Source organism: Agelaius tricolor, unplaced genomic scaffold (assembly GCF_023055355.1).
Source record: "Agelaius tricolor isolate 1412-34295 unplaced genomic scaffold, bAgeTri1.0.p SCAF_38, whole genome shotgun sequence".
In the NCBI taxonomy this organism is placed as follows: Eukaryota; Metazoa; Chordata; class Aves; order Passeriformes; family Icteridae; genus Agelaius; species Agelaius tricolor.
The window spans coordinates 4,540,068-4,558,993 of record NW_027269298.1 but is presented as its reverse complement, the minus strand read 5'-3'; the positions used below and the strand labels follow the sequence as shown (position 1 = coordinate 4,558,993).

Sequence of the window (18,926 nt, the reverse complement as noted above, 5' to 3'; positions counted from 1 at the left end):
TGCCCTATCTTTAACCCAAAAAAGATCTCTTTACTATTGTCCACCATTTTTTTTAAATTTATGGTGTTTCTACTCATGGCAACTGAAGTACTAGAACTGTAGCTAGGAAACATAAACTTTGAATTAAATTTAGGCCAGGGTATTGTGGATTTACAAAAAACAAGCTATGATTGAATTACTGCTGGAGAAATGATCTCCTATCTTTCCAAAGCAGAGAATGATTTACATACCGATTGATTCAAATAGAACTTCTGAATCCTTGGGCACGAATAGACACATTCTAAACAGCCCCAAGAAAATGTACATTGATACACTGAACTTCCTATGTCAGATACATAAAAACAAGGTAGCAATGGAAATACTGAGCCCAACCAAAACCACATCTGGTTGATGAAATTTCTAAACAGAAAATGCACCATGAAATCAAAAACTCCCCAGTGTTCAGGTTTTTATGAAAAGCTCAATGCCCTTAGAGGTATTTCTGTAGAAGAGCCACGTCTGTTTTTTCCTTTAACTGACATTCTATTGTTTCTCTGAAGCTGAGAGCAATGACTCCACTCAGTGCTCTTGCCAGCTCACTCCTGCTTGCTTAAAACACCCAAACCAGCAACAGCCCCATCTCCTCCTGCCCCTGCCCCTGCAGCCAGCCCGGCAGGTGAAGCAAACTGCAGCTGGAAGTAACTGGGGTACAGGGCCTGCTCCCCTGCTCTCTGGTTGGGTGCACCACCAGCCCAGCACCAGAACCTCTCCTAAAGACACCCAAAGGTGTGGCTGAGGTGGCTGAGCTCCGTGAGACTGAAAATACTGTTGTGGTGTACAGACTTCTCCCACTCTACACCACACAGCACCACCTCGTCTAAGGCAATGAAAAGTACTCCAGAAATTATTCAAAGTTACAATGACAGCTCCTGGGAAAACTGCTGCTTGTAAAAGATAATTAAACTTTTATCACCATGTGATCAAAACTAATCAAACGAGGAATCTCAAGGTTCAGGCACACTGACAAGGCTACGTCATTGTACAGTGTGATGCACAGATGCATGGTAGGTTCCATTTCAGTTGATTGTACCCAGTCATGGCCCTCTGTCCTCCTGAAAATTCAATGCATTCTTTTTAATTTATAGGAACATATGGAAATATGATTGTGATATAAGTAGAAAATAAGCGTTAGCCACCCACAGCTAAGGTTCTGTCACATTGTATGCTGCCGATGACAACACATTCAGTCAAACAACGGTAGTGACATTTTCATCTATTTCTTCATTAAAAACCAGCATCATTTGCAGCAAGACAGACAAGTATATTTGGTAGAACGTCTGTGTTCTATAATCCTCGTCTCATGGATACAAAAAGGTGGGAAGATGAGAAAGTGGGTAGCAGTTCTGCTATAAGAAAAAGACTGGAACAAATTAATCTACCAGGCCTGGGATTTCTCCCAGAAATGGTGACCCCGGAGTAACATTCCAGGATACTCCTCCTGACACTGGACTATTACTTTTTATTTTATTTGTGCCACAAGATGTCCCTCTCACGTTGTAATTTTCTTAATATAGTGTATTTATCTGGTACAACAGTTCATGGCTTTTTCCTTTCAACATTACTTCCTCCCACACAGACCTATATCCAAAAGCTTTTTATTTCTCCTCCATATTGTAAATGTCAAGTTTTTAATGTTGATATTATGAAGAACTTCTCCACTGACAGATTCAGTAATTGTATTAATCCTTTCTAAAATGTGTTTATTGTGGCTGTTGTCTCCTTCACTTTGTATCATGTTTATTTCTCTTTTTTAGCCTGTCTGGCTCGCTTTACGTGTTTTCTACTCAACAACCCTTTCCCTCCACCTATGCCTGGCCAGAACATGCAGTCTTGTTCCTGCAGGTGTCTGTTAACACCTGGAGTGGCACCATGTGTCTTCTCCTACCTTTCAGTGGCTGGAAGCCTGAAGATTAACAGCCCTAACTGTGATTGCCAAAGTGCTACCAGGACCAGATGCCTCTTCCAGGGATTGTCTAGATCGTTTCACCTAGAGCTTGCTTTCTGTCCCCAGTAGGGACATGACCTTAATTCACTGGGCTGGCTTTCATCCACACTCCCCACCACCAGCATGGCAATCTGGAGCTGCTAAAAGCTTTATTATTGCACACAGATGGTGTGCAAATTCTCAAAAGTAATTTGTGGAAGCACCATGATGGTGAAACTTCAACCTTCCCGCAGTAACAAAAGCACAGAGAACAAACCCCAGCCAGTGTGTGGCAAAGAAAACCAGAGCAAATAATTAATATATGCTGTCATGATGATTGGAACACAAAGAGCACACCTTGAAACACAATTTCAATGCTATTTTTAAGTCATATTCAAGAAGAGAGATAGACACAGCTCTCCTGAATGGCAGAACACAACAGGAGACATTTTCTTTTCAATCCTTCAGTAGCCACTACTCAACAGTGAACAAAAAACTGTTCTTTCAGCAATTAATTTGCAAAGGCAAGAAAAAAATCAGAGATTACCTGAGCCTGCCCAGAAAAGCAACCACCAGAAGAAATACTGGGGTGCTGCATCCAACATTCTGTGCACAAGGGGAAAAAATCCCTGAAACAGGCCAGAAGGTTATGAAGCAGCTGTCAACACAGATCCTTATTAATTTGGGACTGTGCTGCTGCATGGGGTCAGGAAAAGCCTGGCAGAAATCAAATGCAGCTACAGGAATAGAGGGCAACATGAAGAGAGAAGGGGCACTGCATTATGAGCACAGGTTTCCTGCATCTCCTGCTCACATTCCAGGGCATAGGTTTTACATGGACTCCTTGTGCTCCTGCACTACACCACAGCAGTTATTCTCACATAAACCCCCTTCAAGGCATGGTAATGCAAATAACTGCAAGCTTGCCAGAGAAGAATTGGCATTAGTGACATGCAAAACATGGCAAAGCATTACAAAGATGGGAAAGCAATGTAATATAATGGACCCTTGTCTTCATATAATTAGCAATTTTTTTCCCAGGAACATTTACTCCTATACATTGCTGCATACTGACTGTAACTGAGCTGCTATTTTAAGAGCAGTAAGAATTAGTCACATTGGAACTCCAAAATTATCACATTTCATGCCTAAGAAAAGCATGAAAAAAAAATTTAAGGCCAAAGTGCAACCCAGCTTTATTATACTCTTGGTACAGACTACGTCCAAAGGGTCTGCAAACGTTGTATTGCTGGGCCTTGAATTCATGTTCTCCTCAGCCTCCCAAACAATCCTTGCATTTTTTGTCTGCTCTCCTCTCCAGTACCTCCACACAGGCACTGAAAGATAACCCTGTTTAAAACCTTGCACTTCTTCCACTGCCTGCAGACTGAAGAAATCCCAATTCCCCCGTGAACCAAGCACACATTTCTGTGCTCAAACACCAACCTCTGTCCCTTCCACAGGAACAGTCCCAGCCTGTTTCTGTATTTCAGTCACAACAAAACAAACAGCACTGGATGGCACTGGGCTAATATGGCACCTCCAGATTAGGGAGGTCAACACAATTTTCATTTGCTGGAGCTGGTGTGCTGCTGATATATCACAGACCTCATGAGACTACAGCAGGGCCTGAAAATGGTCACCCAGGACCCATTCTCTCCAATTCCTTAATTAGTTTCTGTGCTGAATGAGCACTGCAGGCATAGCCAGTGCTTTTCAGCAGAACACAGGGCAGGGCCAGCCCACTCTCCCTTACACTCGCACTCCAGAGATGCTTCCAACAAGAGATGCAGGTTACTTTCTTTGTCTCAGCCAAATGACAAGGAGTGGAAAGGTTTCACAGGTTTAAAAATGAAATGTTACACTATCCCCTTCCAGCTGACAAAGATAGTAGCAGAACGTGTCACCAACTGTGCCACAAAGACATCATCTTTTGCATTCTGATACCAAAACACTGAAACAGAGAAACAAGTGAGGCTGACAGCTACTCACCAGGCAATTAAAATAACACAACAGGATAGCTGTGATCACTCCTTGCCAGAGCACTCAACCTCCACATTACTTATATGATTTATTCACCATAAAATCCATGTTATAGCTCTACAATGCATAAACCAGCATTAAGGAATTTGGATCAAGTTTTTTCTATATTCATCAATTATATGAAAATACTTATTTTCATATACAGAACATTTTTAGCTGATTTAACATGATTCATTCACATTATGTAGGATCTCTCCTGCATGACTCCAGTAGAAACTGAGTTTAATTTCAGAAGCCCTCCTGCCCTCGGACTAAGGTCTTTAATTGCTCCTTGTGAATCCGTGCCATCAAAATATAGAGATACAAAGGCTGATTCACTTGTTTTGCTTTTTAACTGGTGAATAATTAACTTCTGTAATATTTGTACTTAAGCTGTATCATTAATAATTTCTAATACAGTCCTTCTAGACTTGCATGTTTGATGAAAGCAATAAAATCCAATGTAGCTATACAGATAATGGTCAAATCCAAATTAACACATCAGTTTTCTGGATAAGAAGGTGACATTTCATTTTGTGACCCATTCGTTACTTGAACTTTGAGAACCACTGAGTGATGTCTTTACAAACGATTCTTAGATCCTTTTCCTACCTTACTGGGGTCAGCATTCAAGATGAGAAGTCACAAAACTGCTGTCCAATGCAAAAACATCCACGTTGTTCTGTTTTCTTTCTACCAAAAAGGCTGCAATTTCTACTAGTGTTGGATTTTTAGGATAAACACTGAGACAACACAACAAAATTCAGCTTCCATTCAGAAAAGCCAAACAAGGAAAGAAAATTAATCTATCCATTATGAAAGCAATTAATAGGATATTTATTTTTTACAAACTCAGAACTCGGCTGGGTGAAACAGGACTGTAAAAGGAAAGCAGTGTAATGCCACCAGCAGCTCTGTAGGGTTTTTGCTGGAGGATTGAATCACAGTCTCTTGTTGATAGATCCAGGTACACTAAGGGACCCTCAGGCAAGAGTACGCCTGAAGCCGCCGTACTCCCGTACTCCCACCCTTTCAGAAATGGGGGAAAAGAGCTGGAAAAAGCCACGGTACCTTTGTGATGAGGATCCTGTACTTCTCCACCAGGTGGTCGTTGTTGTGACACCCTGCCAGCAGCTGCCACACCTCGCCCCGCAGCGCCTCGGGGACGCCGCTCCGCACCAGCGCCGACAGCGTCTTGGGCCGCACGCTCAGGTTCAGGTGCCTGCAGGGAGGGCTCGGTTACTGCCCCAACAAGCACAGAAACCCGGCTGGAACAGCACACACAGCACCCCTGCCAGGCACTCCACGCCTCCACGTGAGATTCAAGTCATGTAAAATAAATACAATTTGGAGAACTACTTCCCAAACTATTTTCTTGACTCCCATTACATTTATATATACATATATATATATATAACATTCAGCAAACCAAAACACTACATTAAATGCTAGAGGACAGAGGTCACAGCCTGTAAATTCCAAGTTTAAACTACCCCAAAATGAGCAGTCTGCAGAAGTCTCCTAGCAGGAGGTGACCTTCTCAGGGAGGGAAGAGGAGTCAGAGCTCTGACAGTCACCTCTCCTGCTTCTCCAACTGCACCCCTGCACCAGGGCAGCCTCACTGCACAGCCAGCCCCAGCTGAACAGCTCCTTCCAGCGAGACCACTGACAGCTCATAAATTACAGCACTGCAAGCTGTAAAAACTAAACCTACATGTATGTAATTTATGCACTTACAGCACATTAAGCTGAACAGCTCATTTGTGGCTTATATATAAAAATCCCCAAAAGACACAGTCTTAAATCATAGAAATTACTATTTTTCAGCAGTTACTAAAAAACAAACTTCTGGATAAAATGATCAAGAGAACTGACAGACAAAGCCAGGCAGAAAGATGAACTTGTGTCACATCAACTGCATTATGTTCTTAATAAACTGGCATTTATTAATGTTTTAACAGTCTAACAGATATGTGGATAATAATTTCACACAGACTGGGATTCCCTATAGCCTTTCTCCAGTCTACAATGTTCTGACACAATAATCTAGAGACTAACAAGGCAGACATTTAAATCAGTATTTATTGCACAGAACCCAGGACCATCATGTTCTCCTTCACTGTGCTTTGTCTAAAAGAAACCAACTAAAATAGAAATAATATTTATAAGGTAGTTACATTTATATCAATGTCATTAGAGACATATCTTTACAGAGCATTTATTATGCTTTTATAATATGTAAGTATATTTAGATAAAATACTTCCTATATACAAAATACTCAGTATTTCTGTAAAGGCCTATGAAACTGCTTTGCCTCAATCTCAGATCAGAGGAAGTACAACAGTAGTTCCAATGAATACAGTCATGAAGGCTGTAGACTAAAGGCTACACACTACTGGATTCTTCCCAACTATGTTTGAAATGAGAAAATTGTGTGACTCAGCAGTTATGAAACATCAGCCAAATATTCTTTGGTATCACAAAATACCAAATATTAAATTAATATACACATCTAATTACACAATTCCAAAAACTAGCATGAAACTACCTGAAGTCTGATTTTTATGGTTTCCAATCCTCTTATGTTAAAAGCTGGGGGATCATTGCTTCCAAATACACGTTTTTAGTTAAGAAGGAAAGCCCTTTAACACACATTAAAGCTGTTGCCAGCATTAGCACAGAAGCATTTCATATCCTCTTAGAGCTGCCAAAACATTTCCAATGGGAGTCAGGTGGCTTAATTATCTCCGAGCCCTTGGAAGAATTACAAAAAAAATGCACGTTGAAAGAAACTTTCTCACAGCAGCAGATGCAGAGAGCTCATCTGGCAAAGATGTTTCTCCAAATCTAGGAGAGGGAAAAGGGATCATATATCATTTTACCACAGCCTTCCCCTCCTACAAATGTGTCCACTTAGTGCAAAACCAAAGTGGAAGGAAAACGACTCATTCAAATAAGCAATAACTGCAGAAAGTACTAAACAGTTATTATCTTAATTTAAAGAGATTCCTGTCTAAGTGGTCACATCAATCCTTTTTCTCATCTAAGCCGCGTGACTGGCTCCAATCCCTGCTGTCCTACTCCTTGATCCAATACCCCACTCAACCTTGGACTTGCTGTCCAGCCCTTGCCCTGCTCTCATTGACTTCAGGAAGCAAAAGGCCACAATTAAAGCCAGAGTCAAAATGAAGCCTGTTTGAGCTCAGTCTCATGCTGCCCATCACCCCCTTTGTGGGGAAAAAATAAAACCTAACAAAACCCCTGAATTTCACAGCAATCAGCATCACTTTGGAACTGCTCAGACTACGTCAAGATGAATAAAACAATCCCTCACCAAAGGAGGATTGTGTTGCATTTGCAATTGGACTGTCAAGAAACACTCTTCTTGTACACTGACATTTTCCAGGGAAAAACAGCAGAGCTCATGTACTTCCTTCTTGGCAGGCTCTGGAGTCTTCCTTTAGATAAGGGAGGAAAAACATCTTCTCTATCCAAGTCCAAATCTCCCATTTCTTAAGCTACAGTCACTAAGATATGACAGCTGCAGGAAAAATTGGCTGGAACCCAGTCAGAATTACAAAGAGGAATGGAAGTGATCTGTGCAGAATAGACAAAGCAAGAGCTGCATTTTCTCTACACTACTTAGTTTAATTTTTCCTTTAATAAAATCCCAAGGAACCTGAAGATAAGTAGAATTTTAAGGCAGAACCAACTAAAGACACAGCATAAGTGAATTTCTACACATTAAACATGCACTCAAAAACTAAAATATTTATAACACCCTCTAAAGAAATCAGAAAACAAGCCAGAGAGTAAGGGGTGGGGATGGACAGAGAACTAAATCCAAACTAATCTTGTATCACAGCCTCTGGAAATAAAAACTCCAAGCAGAAGGAGCAAACAGAGTGAGAATATTCAGAACTGTAATTTTCAGAATGTGATTTTACCACTTACCACTTGGACAGCAGCTCTCCCCACGTTTCAAGAATTTTTTCTGCACACTCTTTGGAAACATCTCCAGAACCACTTAAGAGTGGTTCATCATTGTCTGCCAAGAGAACAGAAGGGACACTTCAGCCAAGGCCACATGGAAGGCCAGCAGGAAAAGTGAAAAGCAGAAACCCAAGTTATCTCCATTTCATCTTTGTAATGCCAAATGTTTCTATACTCAGAAGTGGTTGTGGTTTGCTTTAAAAAAATTTTTTAAAAGCAGAAGTTCTTGAAAATGCATTAAGTTCCAAGCTGGGCAGGTCCTGGTACAGTTTCATCTCTCCCAGATGTCTGACTCTCCACTAACCACTGCCTGCTGACATTTCCAAGTAACACCAGCTTCTCCTTCTGCTCTCAAACCTGTCCACAGCTGCTCAGGGAGGGGCAGAAGCCACATGATAATCCCCAGTTTTGAGGAGCCCTTTTCCATGTTGTCCCAAATACAGCACAGGAGGCCTGGGCTGCGAAAAGCAGGGACACTGAAGAGCCAGATGAGGGAGAGGCTGACCAGGAATGCCAGGACACTGGCTGTGGGATCTTGCAATATTCCAGCAGGAAAGAACCCCTCAATCAGGCAGATTCTGACTGGAAAGGATCCCACATCTTTTATAACCACATTATTCACCAACTGCCCTTTCTCCAAGTCCACAAAGCACAGGAGCTTCTCACCCTCCTCTTCATCATCCTCTGGAGGCGATGGGATCATGGAGCCCTGCGAGCCCGACTGGGGCAGGCGCAGGGAGGGGCTGGCTGTGGTTTTCCTTCTCTCCCTCTCAGATTCACTTTCCAGGCACACAACCTCATACAGAGTGTCCGAGTTGTTCTTCCTGTCCTTCTGCTTTATCTAGGAAAACAAGGCTCATTTCACTCAGGAAGACACACAAATGCCACATCACTTCCTAAGGCTCTGCCTTCTCTTTCCAGAGCAGGAGAGCTGAGGAACAACTTCCATCCCGTTCTACAGTGAGGAATGTTCACACCTGGGACACATTCAATGCAAGGGGCAGGCTGGCAGTGCTCCCTGACTCCTGCTGGGAGCGTGCTGCACCCACAGGCACGAGGGGCACTTGGATCTGCTGTCCACAGGGAGCTCATCTTTCCAGCCATCAATGAACTGGACACAAATGCACTGACTTTTAAAGCTATAAATGCATCTGTGGTCTAAGACAAGAAGGTTCCTCAATATGCAGCAACTTTGCCTTTATTCAAACAGTAGTGGAAAGTGGAAAGCAAAAGCTTAAAAATTATGTCAAATTCTTCTTCAAAGAGAATTTATAAAATGAGCTAAAATAGAAAAGGTTTCTGGGGATACTAATGGTGGCAAAAGTAGTCCTAAAAATTTGTTCATATTTATTTGAACGAGACGAGCTTTAAGATCCCTTCCAAACCAAAGCAGTCTGGGATTCCATGATTTTCCCACGGCAATGGTCTTTGGCAAAGCTTCCAATTCTGTGTATACACTGCTGCTGTGTACAAATTGCTGAGTTCCAAAGCCTACTCTGTGACCCTGTTTCTCCATAATTTTCAATGCTTTGGTACCTTCCTTTCCCTTAAAAAGGGATTTTTCTTTGTGAAGCACTTCTAAAATATTAATATATTTTAAGGACTTAGAATTTTTTTCGTAAATGAATAAAAATAGAGAGCAGAAAAGAGAAGGTGAAGAAAAGAGGGAAATAAGATTCAAAATTATGCTCCACACTAAGCTCCCAGTGCTCAATTTTATTCTTTGGAGCATTAAAAATGAAGAGAAATACATCAAAATTAAAAATTACTAAACCACTAAATGCAATCGGAGCAAATAAAATCCCTCTGCTTTCACCATTTCCGAATAAAGAACCACTGCCAAAGTAAGATAAGCCAATTCTACACAGCTGTACTTTTAATAGGCTAATCATGACTCCACAGAAACAGGTTTCCCTTCCAGGCTTATCAGGCAGTGCATTCTATATTTGTTGCTTCCACTACGAGTTTTGATAATCTTCCATTAGTAAACACTGCAAGTTGGATAACCTGACAGTGTCTGTGGAAAAAGAGAATTGGCCAAGATAAGTCACAATGTCTGTGAATTTGGTAAGACAAAAGATCCAGAATTAGCTCAGTAAGATAAGCTTCCTTTAAACTGCCAAACAGAAAAGGCACCTTTTGGAGGCTGTAGAATATTTATAGCCCAACAGCCTCTACATGCTCCACCTCAAAAATATTCTAAATAAAAAGGCTGAGCTCATCCATGAAGAATTTTTCCACCTTAAACTTTGGAGGAAAGGGTTTTTTCTTTACATAGAAAAAGAATCCTTGGTGAACTTCATCTTTGTTACTACCCAGATGCCATTCTTTGTTAGCACTTAAAGGCAAGTGTAAAAAGAATGAAGAAAAGCCTCTTGCTTAACTCAAAACCTCTTTAAATAAGAACACTTATCAAGAAATTAGGACTCCAGCACTGCTTTCTTTTTGGGCTGCACCCAGAATTGCTAAGCCTGGAGAGGGCACGTACATCCACATTGTTATTTGCTTTTATACATTTCCAGCTCTTTAAACAGGACTTTCATTTCAGAACAATAGTTTCTAGAGCAGAAGAATAGCAGCTATTTCAAGTACATGATCTTCAGTGACTTGGACCTTCAACTTACCAGCCTTATTTTGAGACTAAGTTATTGCCTTGTACTGTTATTAGGAATATCCTGGACAGAAATAATGCTTCCATTTTTAGGAGATGGGTAAAAAAGTAAGTTGGAAAAAACAGTAAAATTTTTTAACAAGTTCTAGGGATTTTTTGTGGTTGCTTGGATTTTTTATTCCCCAGGGCAAACTTGGGGTATGTGTGAAATCTCTGTTTCCAACCATGCAGAAGGGGAAAATAGACTTTGACAAAAAATAATTTCCTTTGGAATTCCATGTGGATGTTTGCTCATCTAAAAACACTTCAAAAGAATTGTTCAATCTGCATGATAAAATAAGTTTAGTGATCTATCAGATACCATGTCGCCAGGATTATAGTAAGGACTTTTTTTTCTCTTAGCCCTTAATTTTACACAATTATTCCTCTACACCCTTATGGCAGCAAATCTCAGCACAGCCCCAGTTTGCAGATAAATCCTCCCTTCCTTTTCTGGCTGTGGTTTGGCTGGGAAATCCATAAGCCTCTCTGTAACCTCACAGACTCATCAAAGCTATCAAAAAGGCTATTTCAGGCTCTTTATGGGAACTGCAGATAGCCAGCAACAATCAGCACAATAAAGGGTAGCTTTTCTCAAAGTGAAGTGCATTTATTTTACCTCTTTGAATCAGGAGGAAAATGCTGCATTATGAACATTATATCAGTAAAGGTTTTAGCAATCATAGGGAGAAACAGCCTATTAATTGTCAATTTTATTTCTTTATTTTTTAACACATTACCTGTTTCAATTTTAAGAAGAAATTTTCAGTTGAGCTCCGTTTGCTGAAGGGCCAGAACAGCCTCTCATTAGGTGAGCAAACTCTGACTTTTGTCTCCAGAATGAATCGAACGGGCTCCTGCACCTCAGTTATGACCAAATCCACAGCAGTGGTCATGAACAACACTTTATCTAGAGAGAGAAAATGAAGCCACAGTGTGAAAAGAAACATTTCAAATAAAATATTCCATAACCCCTTTCCCAGTAACATGGAAGAACAAAGGAAACTTTCCTTTTCAGAATCGATTTTCCCCCTAATTTAACATCTCAAAACCCTACAAGCTTCAAAATATCAAAATTGGATCACTATGCACTATTCACCAGAGTAAGGAAATTCCAGCCTTCAAGCCAAAAAAATGATCTTGTTAAAAAGAATAAAAATTCTGCTTTTTCAAATCCCACTGAAATTGTATCCAAAACCTTCATTAAACATTATAGAGGATCTGTGCTCTTAACTGCACAGTGCAGACCTCTGGCCATCCAGCCTAATTACACTTCAATTCTTTTTTGTTTTAGAAGTTACTTAACTGTTTAATACCATGAATTAAAGGCATTTAAGACCATCTCAGCTGTGAAGTTCCAAAAATTGACTACACACTCTGATGCTCCAACAGGAGGCAACAGGGCTCAGTGACCTATGAGATGTCTCTGGCAGGGGATGATAAATTGTGTCCTTCAGGCAGGATGGCATCCACTCCAGCACCAGCCTGTGCCCAGCAGCTGAATTCATGACTTTGCCCAGTCAATTCCCATTAACTTCCCAACCTCTGGCACACAACAGTGACAAGAGATTGAAAAGATGATAATTCAGCTGACATCTTCAAAGAAGTAATGACATTCTCTTTCAGGACTCGAGAGAGCAATGCAACATCAGCTATTTTGGGACGACACTTGGAGTGGTTTGCTTTCATTTTCACAGGTATGGGAATCCTTCTGTTTAATTAAAAACCTGGGTTTGGAAAAAAATTGAACTGACCACAAGACACTGAGCAAAGCAAGTGCCTGCAAAAGTCATTTTGTGCAATTCTCAATGGGATTCTGGAAAAGGTCCAGTGGTGCACAGAGCACCTGCATCCTGCCCCACACCTGCAGAGCCTCCTACGAGGACACAGCTCCTACAACATATTACTGAACACTGCTCGCTTTTTTTTTTTTTTTTTTTTTTTTTTCTTTAATTTCATACTGCATTTAGCACCCTACATTCTGAGAATACATTCCATCCTGTGAATGGAATATATATAATAGGAATGGAATGAATGGAATATATATAATAATATAATATATATATAAAATATATGATTATATAATATATACAATAGAATGGAATATATAAATAATAATATATATAGTCTTTTGTGGGATTCTTCTGGAAAGAGAACTGATCCAATGCCCACTATGGAAGTAATTTCCCTGCCTCGGGATAACACCTGGCAACATTCATACCTTTTGGTGTTTCTTCATTTACAAACTGGAAGTGTGGAGACTTTTGATTCCAGCTCCCAGTGATCACGTATGATTTCCCATCAGAACTTTTACCCATGGACTCCTAAAAACAAGGGAAGTTTATGTTTGTTTTTTTTAAATTGAAGAAGTTTCTACATTATGTAGTGCCAGTCCTGTGAAAGAGCTACTGCACAGTAAGGAAAGGGCATGTGACAGAGTCTGCAGCAGAGATCATCTCTGAAGGAAATAACAGAGTTCCCCTGCAATCCTTGGTGTCCATGCTGATAACACAGAAAGGCCAATTAATACTAATTATTCTATTAGTACATGGTATGATCAGTCTTTTTGGAGGTGGCCATTTAACAGCAACTGTCAGTTTAAAGAGGTGTGGATGAGAACACAACACATGTTATTCAGTCACTAAGAACCAAACCAATATTTTATCTAATGTTCAGCTTGTCTGTCTTCCCAACAACATTATTTTCTGGGCAATCCAAAGCCTGGTAGAAAACAAAATTATTCACATAGTATTAAACCCTTTTGAGTAGTCACTATGCACTGCATAAATACTAGCAAATTTGTTGTCACTTCAGCCTTGTGAAGTCAAATGATCCCTATCATTACTTTATAGAGAAAAGTGAGTCATAAGAACAAAGCACCCACTAGTTCTGTGTTACACTGGAAGCCTCTCAGGCCTCGATTCTCACACTGATAACTATGCTGTAAAACTTTCCATGTTTAAAGCACAGCACTTTAATATTCAGCATGTCTAAAAATAAGGTTCTATGTTTCTTATTTCTGGCCCCTGAAAGAGAACAGTCATGACTGACTGTAAAACTGGGCAAGTTCCCTGACCAAGCACCAGGTCACATTCTAACTGAGCAGCAGAGGCAGGCATTGAACTCAACTGCCCAGAGCCTCACCCTCAGCAGTGGAATCTACACCATCAATTCCCATCAACAACTGCAGGAGTGTTCTCTGTCCATCCTGACATCATGCACAATCATAGCCCAAGTTCTTACTGAGTTTTGTTCAGAAAGATCCTTACCAAATCCAAAAGGTGCATGTCGCCACTCCGAACGTCTTTCCCACGGCTAAGGAGAAGGCCAAAACATCTGCAAAGACAGGCAAAAAATGTAACTGCAAAACTTGGACATGCTCATAAACAAACCATTAACATTTCTTATCTAAGTATTTGCTGTCATACATCACAAACAGCCCATGAATCCACTGACAAACATCAACAAACCTTGACATTTGAAAGCAGCATCAAGCACATCCAGCAAAACAATCAAGCCAACATCAAAAACATTGAGCAGGATTTCAGAATCATATTTACAAGATGGTTTTACCCTGTTTACAGCAGCCTGGAAATTGTTCCATTACCTTTGTTTTAAAGAATAGTCTAATAAAGTCACTGCTAACAAGGGTTCCTTATACCACAACAACACTTGGCCTGCAGTCTTCTGCCCTTCCTTTGGTGGCTTTTTTTTGGTTTTTTAGACATATTTGCATAAAATTTACCCTTCAGTAGGGACAAGGATCAGACGAAACACAAGGATCTCTTTTATGATTTCATTTTGGCCTTTTCACAGGACTTTTGGCCCACACAGGTATGTCCCACTTCATCCTCAAGAGAAGAGTGGCACTAAATCACACAAATGGAGCATCCACAGAATAATTACTAACCTGCTCCCTCAGAGGCAAAATACAGATAAAGAGTCTTTTAAAAGTTGATGACATTACCTTTCAATAGCTAGTTCTTTATTCGTTGTCTGTTGCACATAAATCACAATCTTCTTATCAATCCCTTGGCGGAGTTTGAAGCATTGCCTGTCCTTGTCTTTGGGAACTGCACTGTTATTCATCAGAAAAGAAAAAAAGAATTCTCAGTTTAGCTGCATTCTTTGCATATACCAAACCCAGCATCAGACACTGGTGCAGCTCCTTACACCTGGGATTCATTTAAACTAGAATAGGAAACTCTCAAAAAGGGAATTTAGGGACCACCTCAGCTTCACACTCTCTATTCACTCACCTTCCAACAGAACCACATACTGCAAGGAAGAAGAATCTCTACCTGAAATAACCTTTCCCATCATCTTCTTTGATTTCCAGGGACACGGAGAAGGTGAAGATGTCGCTGTCAGGAGTCTGGGGGGTGGCAGTGGCTGAGAGCGGGGTCTGTTTGGCAGAGCGCCGGAAGGCAGTGGCAAAGCTGTACAGGATTCGGCTCACCTGCAGCCAGAGTGCACAAACACCAGCTGAAAACAACCTGGATTTTCACTAATTCACAACAAATTGTATGAAAATAATTCAGTTTCAGCATCTAATTAACTGTTTTTCTGCGCTTCTTAGGATAAATTGTTAACTGTGCATTCTTATCCCATAACTAAGGTTTGTTGATGGATGAATTACATTACTTAAAGTGCCCAAAAAACTTCATATAAATTTCATAATAACATTTACATGTATGTAATTATCATTTGACAAAAAGCTTGCACTTACAGCCTCTTGGATTTCACATCGGAAGACATGAATCCTGAAGAGTTCTGCATTGTAGTGGCTTTCAGTGAAAGCAAAGCAATCACTTTCAGGGGTCCCATCGTGCCCTCGTACACAGAAAAGGATTTTATAGATTGGATAATTTGCTATTTCTGTGTTTGTCTGAGGATCTAAAAGTCTGTTAAAATAGAGAGGGGAAAAAAAAGCGAGCTTGCACCTTTAGAAGAATTATTTCAGCCAGACATAACTTGCAAGCTTTAACAATTTCATACCTCCTAGAGAAAGTACACCACAAAAACTACATCCTGTCAGTTACTGCAAACCATGACCACCATAATGATGTTTAAATTGAACATCACAAAAAAAATACAATACCACAAATGTTTCCATCAATAATGTCCCCATTGTTTTCAGGGATTAGTCTTCCAAGAGTTACACTAATATTTGGCAGTGGACAGATCCATCTCTGTCAGGCCTCACGTATCAGACATTTCCCAAACTACTTCCCAGGCTATTTCCAAAGTGCTTATCAACACCAAGCTTTAGTGATAGCTTGGATCATCACAGTACATTTTGGTAGAGTGTTTGTAAACAAATTCAAAGGATCCCTTTTCACAGATGTCTGTAAAACCCACTTCTCCCACTAAAGATAATCCAAGCTGCTCAAGTCTCCTGCCAGGTAAACCATCAGCTTGTTTGCTTTCCAAAGGAGCCAAGCTGAAGGCAGAGCCCCAGAGCAGCGAGCCCCGTACCTCACGGTCCCCTCGGAGACGTTGGGCACGGACAGGGTGACATCCAGGGAGATCTGGCACTGGCCCCGCAGGATGGACATCATGCGCAGCGCCTCCACCTCGCTGCGCGGCGCGTTCACCGAGGCGCAGCCCAGGTAGGTCAGCTTGCTGAACACCACGCTGTCCTCGTCTGTCACTGGAGTGAAGGGGCTCAAATCCTCACAGTCTAGGGCAGCACACGAGGGGGAACGTCAGAAACAAGGCAAGGCACCCGCAAGGGAAGTGTCAGACACTGGCTGCCCACACTGACTGTCAGACACTGGCTGCCCACACTGACTGTCAGACACTGGCTGCCCACTGAATAGGGGACAAGAGAGGCTAAGAACAGAAAAGCCAGGCCAGGCCAAAACACTATAGGAGAGCCATGTACTTCTATTTTGTACAGCCAGGCAAGTAAGCTTAATATTTGTGCACACATCTCAGGGCTGGTATAGCAGTGTTTTCAGAATACAGGACAGTTCAGCAGATATTAACTCTTCCATCACATACATAATCTGGAATTTACTGCACCAAGTGATTATAATGTGAGACATGGGGAAAGGCTACTGGCCACACGTGTACCTAAATTCTCTTTACTTTCCCCACAACAAACAAGTTCATAAGATACTACCAGGCATTCCTCCCCTTTTTTTTTCTAACCTCCTTGGGATGGTTTCACTGGCAGGCTCATTTCTGGTTTCTGGAGTCCTGCTACCGACACTGGGTTAATGGTAGAGGATGCTGACGCTTCAAGGACAACAGGTTCTTCCCCATCTCCATCAGTTCTGACTTCCCCATGGTCCCGGTCACTGCCCTGATCCTCCATGGGTGGATCCATCAGCACGTCTTCCAGCTCCCGCTGCAGCTGCTGCTCACTTCCATTCCCCACAATCTGAGAGCCACAGAGTTGGGACACAAAAAAGAAAAGACTGTTCAAACAACAAAAAACACCCCTCAGGCACAGAGTCATTCATATTGCTTTTTATTTACCAGTCAAAGCAGCAGTCAACAAATTTAACCCAGTTACAACCGTAAACACAAACTGCAGGGTGCAAGTGCTCACCAGCATGGATTATATCCTCCCTGCTCTAACAAATCTACAAGCAGGCATTTTCTAGCACTAGAAAAAGCGGGGAGATTACTTTCAAACTAGTCTTTAATCACCAACTACATAGACTACCTTTGACAGAGAAACTTACAGATGCCCACAGTATGGGCTATAACAATTCTCAGATTAACACCAGAAAGGGACAAATATAATTAAATATGTTATGTGCTTTATGGGCAAGACAGTAAGGTCTCACAGGAAGAGAAGCATCTGGAACAAGATTATGCCATTATGCTGAGGAGAAGCAACAGCTTTGCTTTGTTTCCCAACGCTCAGCTGCAGTCTGACTTTGAGCTCATTGAAGTCAACATGAAAGCATGAAGCCACCTCAACAGTGTGAAATAAGGTCCTGAAGTGGAAAAGGAATGAAGGCATTCATTTCAGGAAGCTCTCAGACACTGCTTCTAAGGAAACTGTTTGTCCATTCTCTGCAGTTAATAGGGAAGTGACCGAGTTTGCAGAGTATTTACCAGATGCCATCAGCAAATGACACTTGCTTCTAACACTTCTGCAGCCGCTGGTGGTTATTCCTGCTGACACCAAAACTCAACCCTAGGAGCACTTCCATATTCTCACCTCTCTGTAAACTCACTGACCAGCTACTAAAAACCAAACTATTCAACTAGCCCAAAGTAATAATCTAGTGACTGTTTTGCTACAGAATCTAAACAATAACAACAAGAGACATTCATGCTCTTGAAATTGCCGCAAACAGAATGTCACTTTTTGTACAGATTAAAATATACTCCTGTGCTCTGATCACCTGCCAGGAGCAGGACAGGGTGACTGCCTTACTCAGCTGTATACCCACAGGGGGAGGCAGCTGTAACCTGCAAGTAGTTACAGAAATCCACATATTGCCATTTTCCTCCCAACAATTTTAGTATTAATTTGCGTGATACATTGTGGAAAATCCTGCACAAGGTCATCAAAGGCAGAAGAGTTTCAAGCATCATGTTTATTATTCAGGTCTTTGCATACAATCATCAGAAAGATGATGATGGATGATGATGATGATGATGGAAGATGCACCATGTTCCTTTACTGTATGGAGTTTATATGTTTTGCAACAAAATAGAATTAATTAATTATAGTGTCCTGTCAGCCCCTTCAAAGGCTATATATCAAAAAAACTAGAGTAACTTCTAGTTTACAGAACCTGTTCTCTATGAAACCTGAAGTTAAAATTCATTCTGGTAAAAACTGCATCTGATACACCTTTCCTCACAGTCAACAGACTTTGGTAATGTTCTATTCTATCAAGATTAAAAGCTAAAAAATCTGAACTGTGATCTACTCTATTTGGTAAAATAATCAGTATGAATAACATATCTAGATGTTACATCTATAAAACATTATCTTGAAAATAAAATTTCCCAAAAATAGTAGTGACAGGTAAAACACAAATTCAAATTGTTTACAGAAAATAGACATGTAAAAATAAAAAACCATCTTATAGATATTCTAAAACATCATCATCAAAACCCCATTTAAAAAGCAACTTTAACTAATTTCTCCAAGAAAGCTTTCCTTCTCAGCCCAGACTACTCTCAAAAAGAATTTTAAAAGGCACAGTAACCACACTTCTGTACTAGAGGAGCCCTGCTATTCTCATAGTCCCAAAAATCAAGTGCAACAAACCAGCTGCCTGCACACCGAGGCCTAAAACACAAACCAACGTTAACTTCACGTC

The 18,926-nt window shown here is 40.9% G+C and overlaps 1 protein-coding gene across 3 annotated transcripts in view; it reads right to left on the bottom strand.

Annotated features, from left to right (window-relative positions):
* RABGAP1 (RAB GTPase activating protein 1) overlaps nucleotides 1–18,926 on the bottom strand; it is a 60,752-nt gene that overhangs the window by 32,956 nt on the left and 8,870 nt on the right. For all 3 annotated transcript variants that reach the window (XM_071454135.1, XM_071454137.1, XM_071454136.1), the window contains 11 exons: nucleotides 16,786–17,017; nucleotides 16,108–16,312; nucleotides 15,359–15,533; nucleotides 14,931–15,088; nucleotides 14,597–14,707; nucleotides 13,899–13,965; nucleotides 12,851–12,953; nucleotides 11,370–11,539; nucleotides 8,646–8,820; nucleotides 7,941–8,034; nucleotides 5,057–5,207 (listed from right to left, as the gene is read on the bottom strand). In XM_071454135.1, coding sequence (XP_071310236.1) covers nucleotides 5,057–5,207; nucleotides 7,941–8,034; nucleotides 8,646–8,820; nucleotides 11,370–11,539; nucleotides 12,851–12,953; nucleotides 13,899–13,965; nucleotides 14,597–14,707; nucleotides 14,931–15,088; nucleotides 15,359–15,533; nucleotides 16,108–16,312; nucleotides 16,786–17,017 — 1,641 coding nt within the window. The remainder of the gene's footprint in view (nucleotides 1–5,056; nucleotides 5,208–7,940; nucleotides 8,035–8,645; nucleotides 8,821–11,369; nucleotides 11,540–12,850; nucleotides 12,954–13,898; nucleotides 13,966–14,596; nucleotides 14,708–14,930; nucleotides 15,089–15,358; nucleotides 15,534–16,107; nucleotides 16,313–16,785; nucleotides 17,018–18,926) is intronic.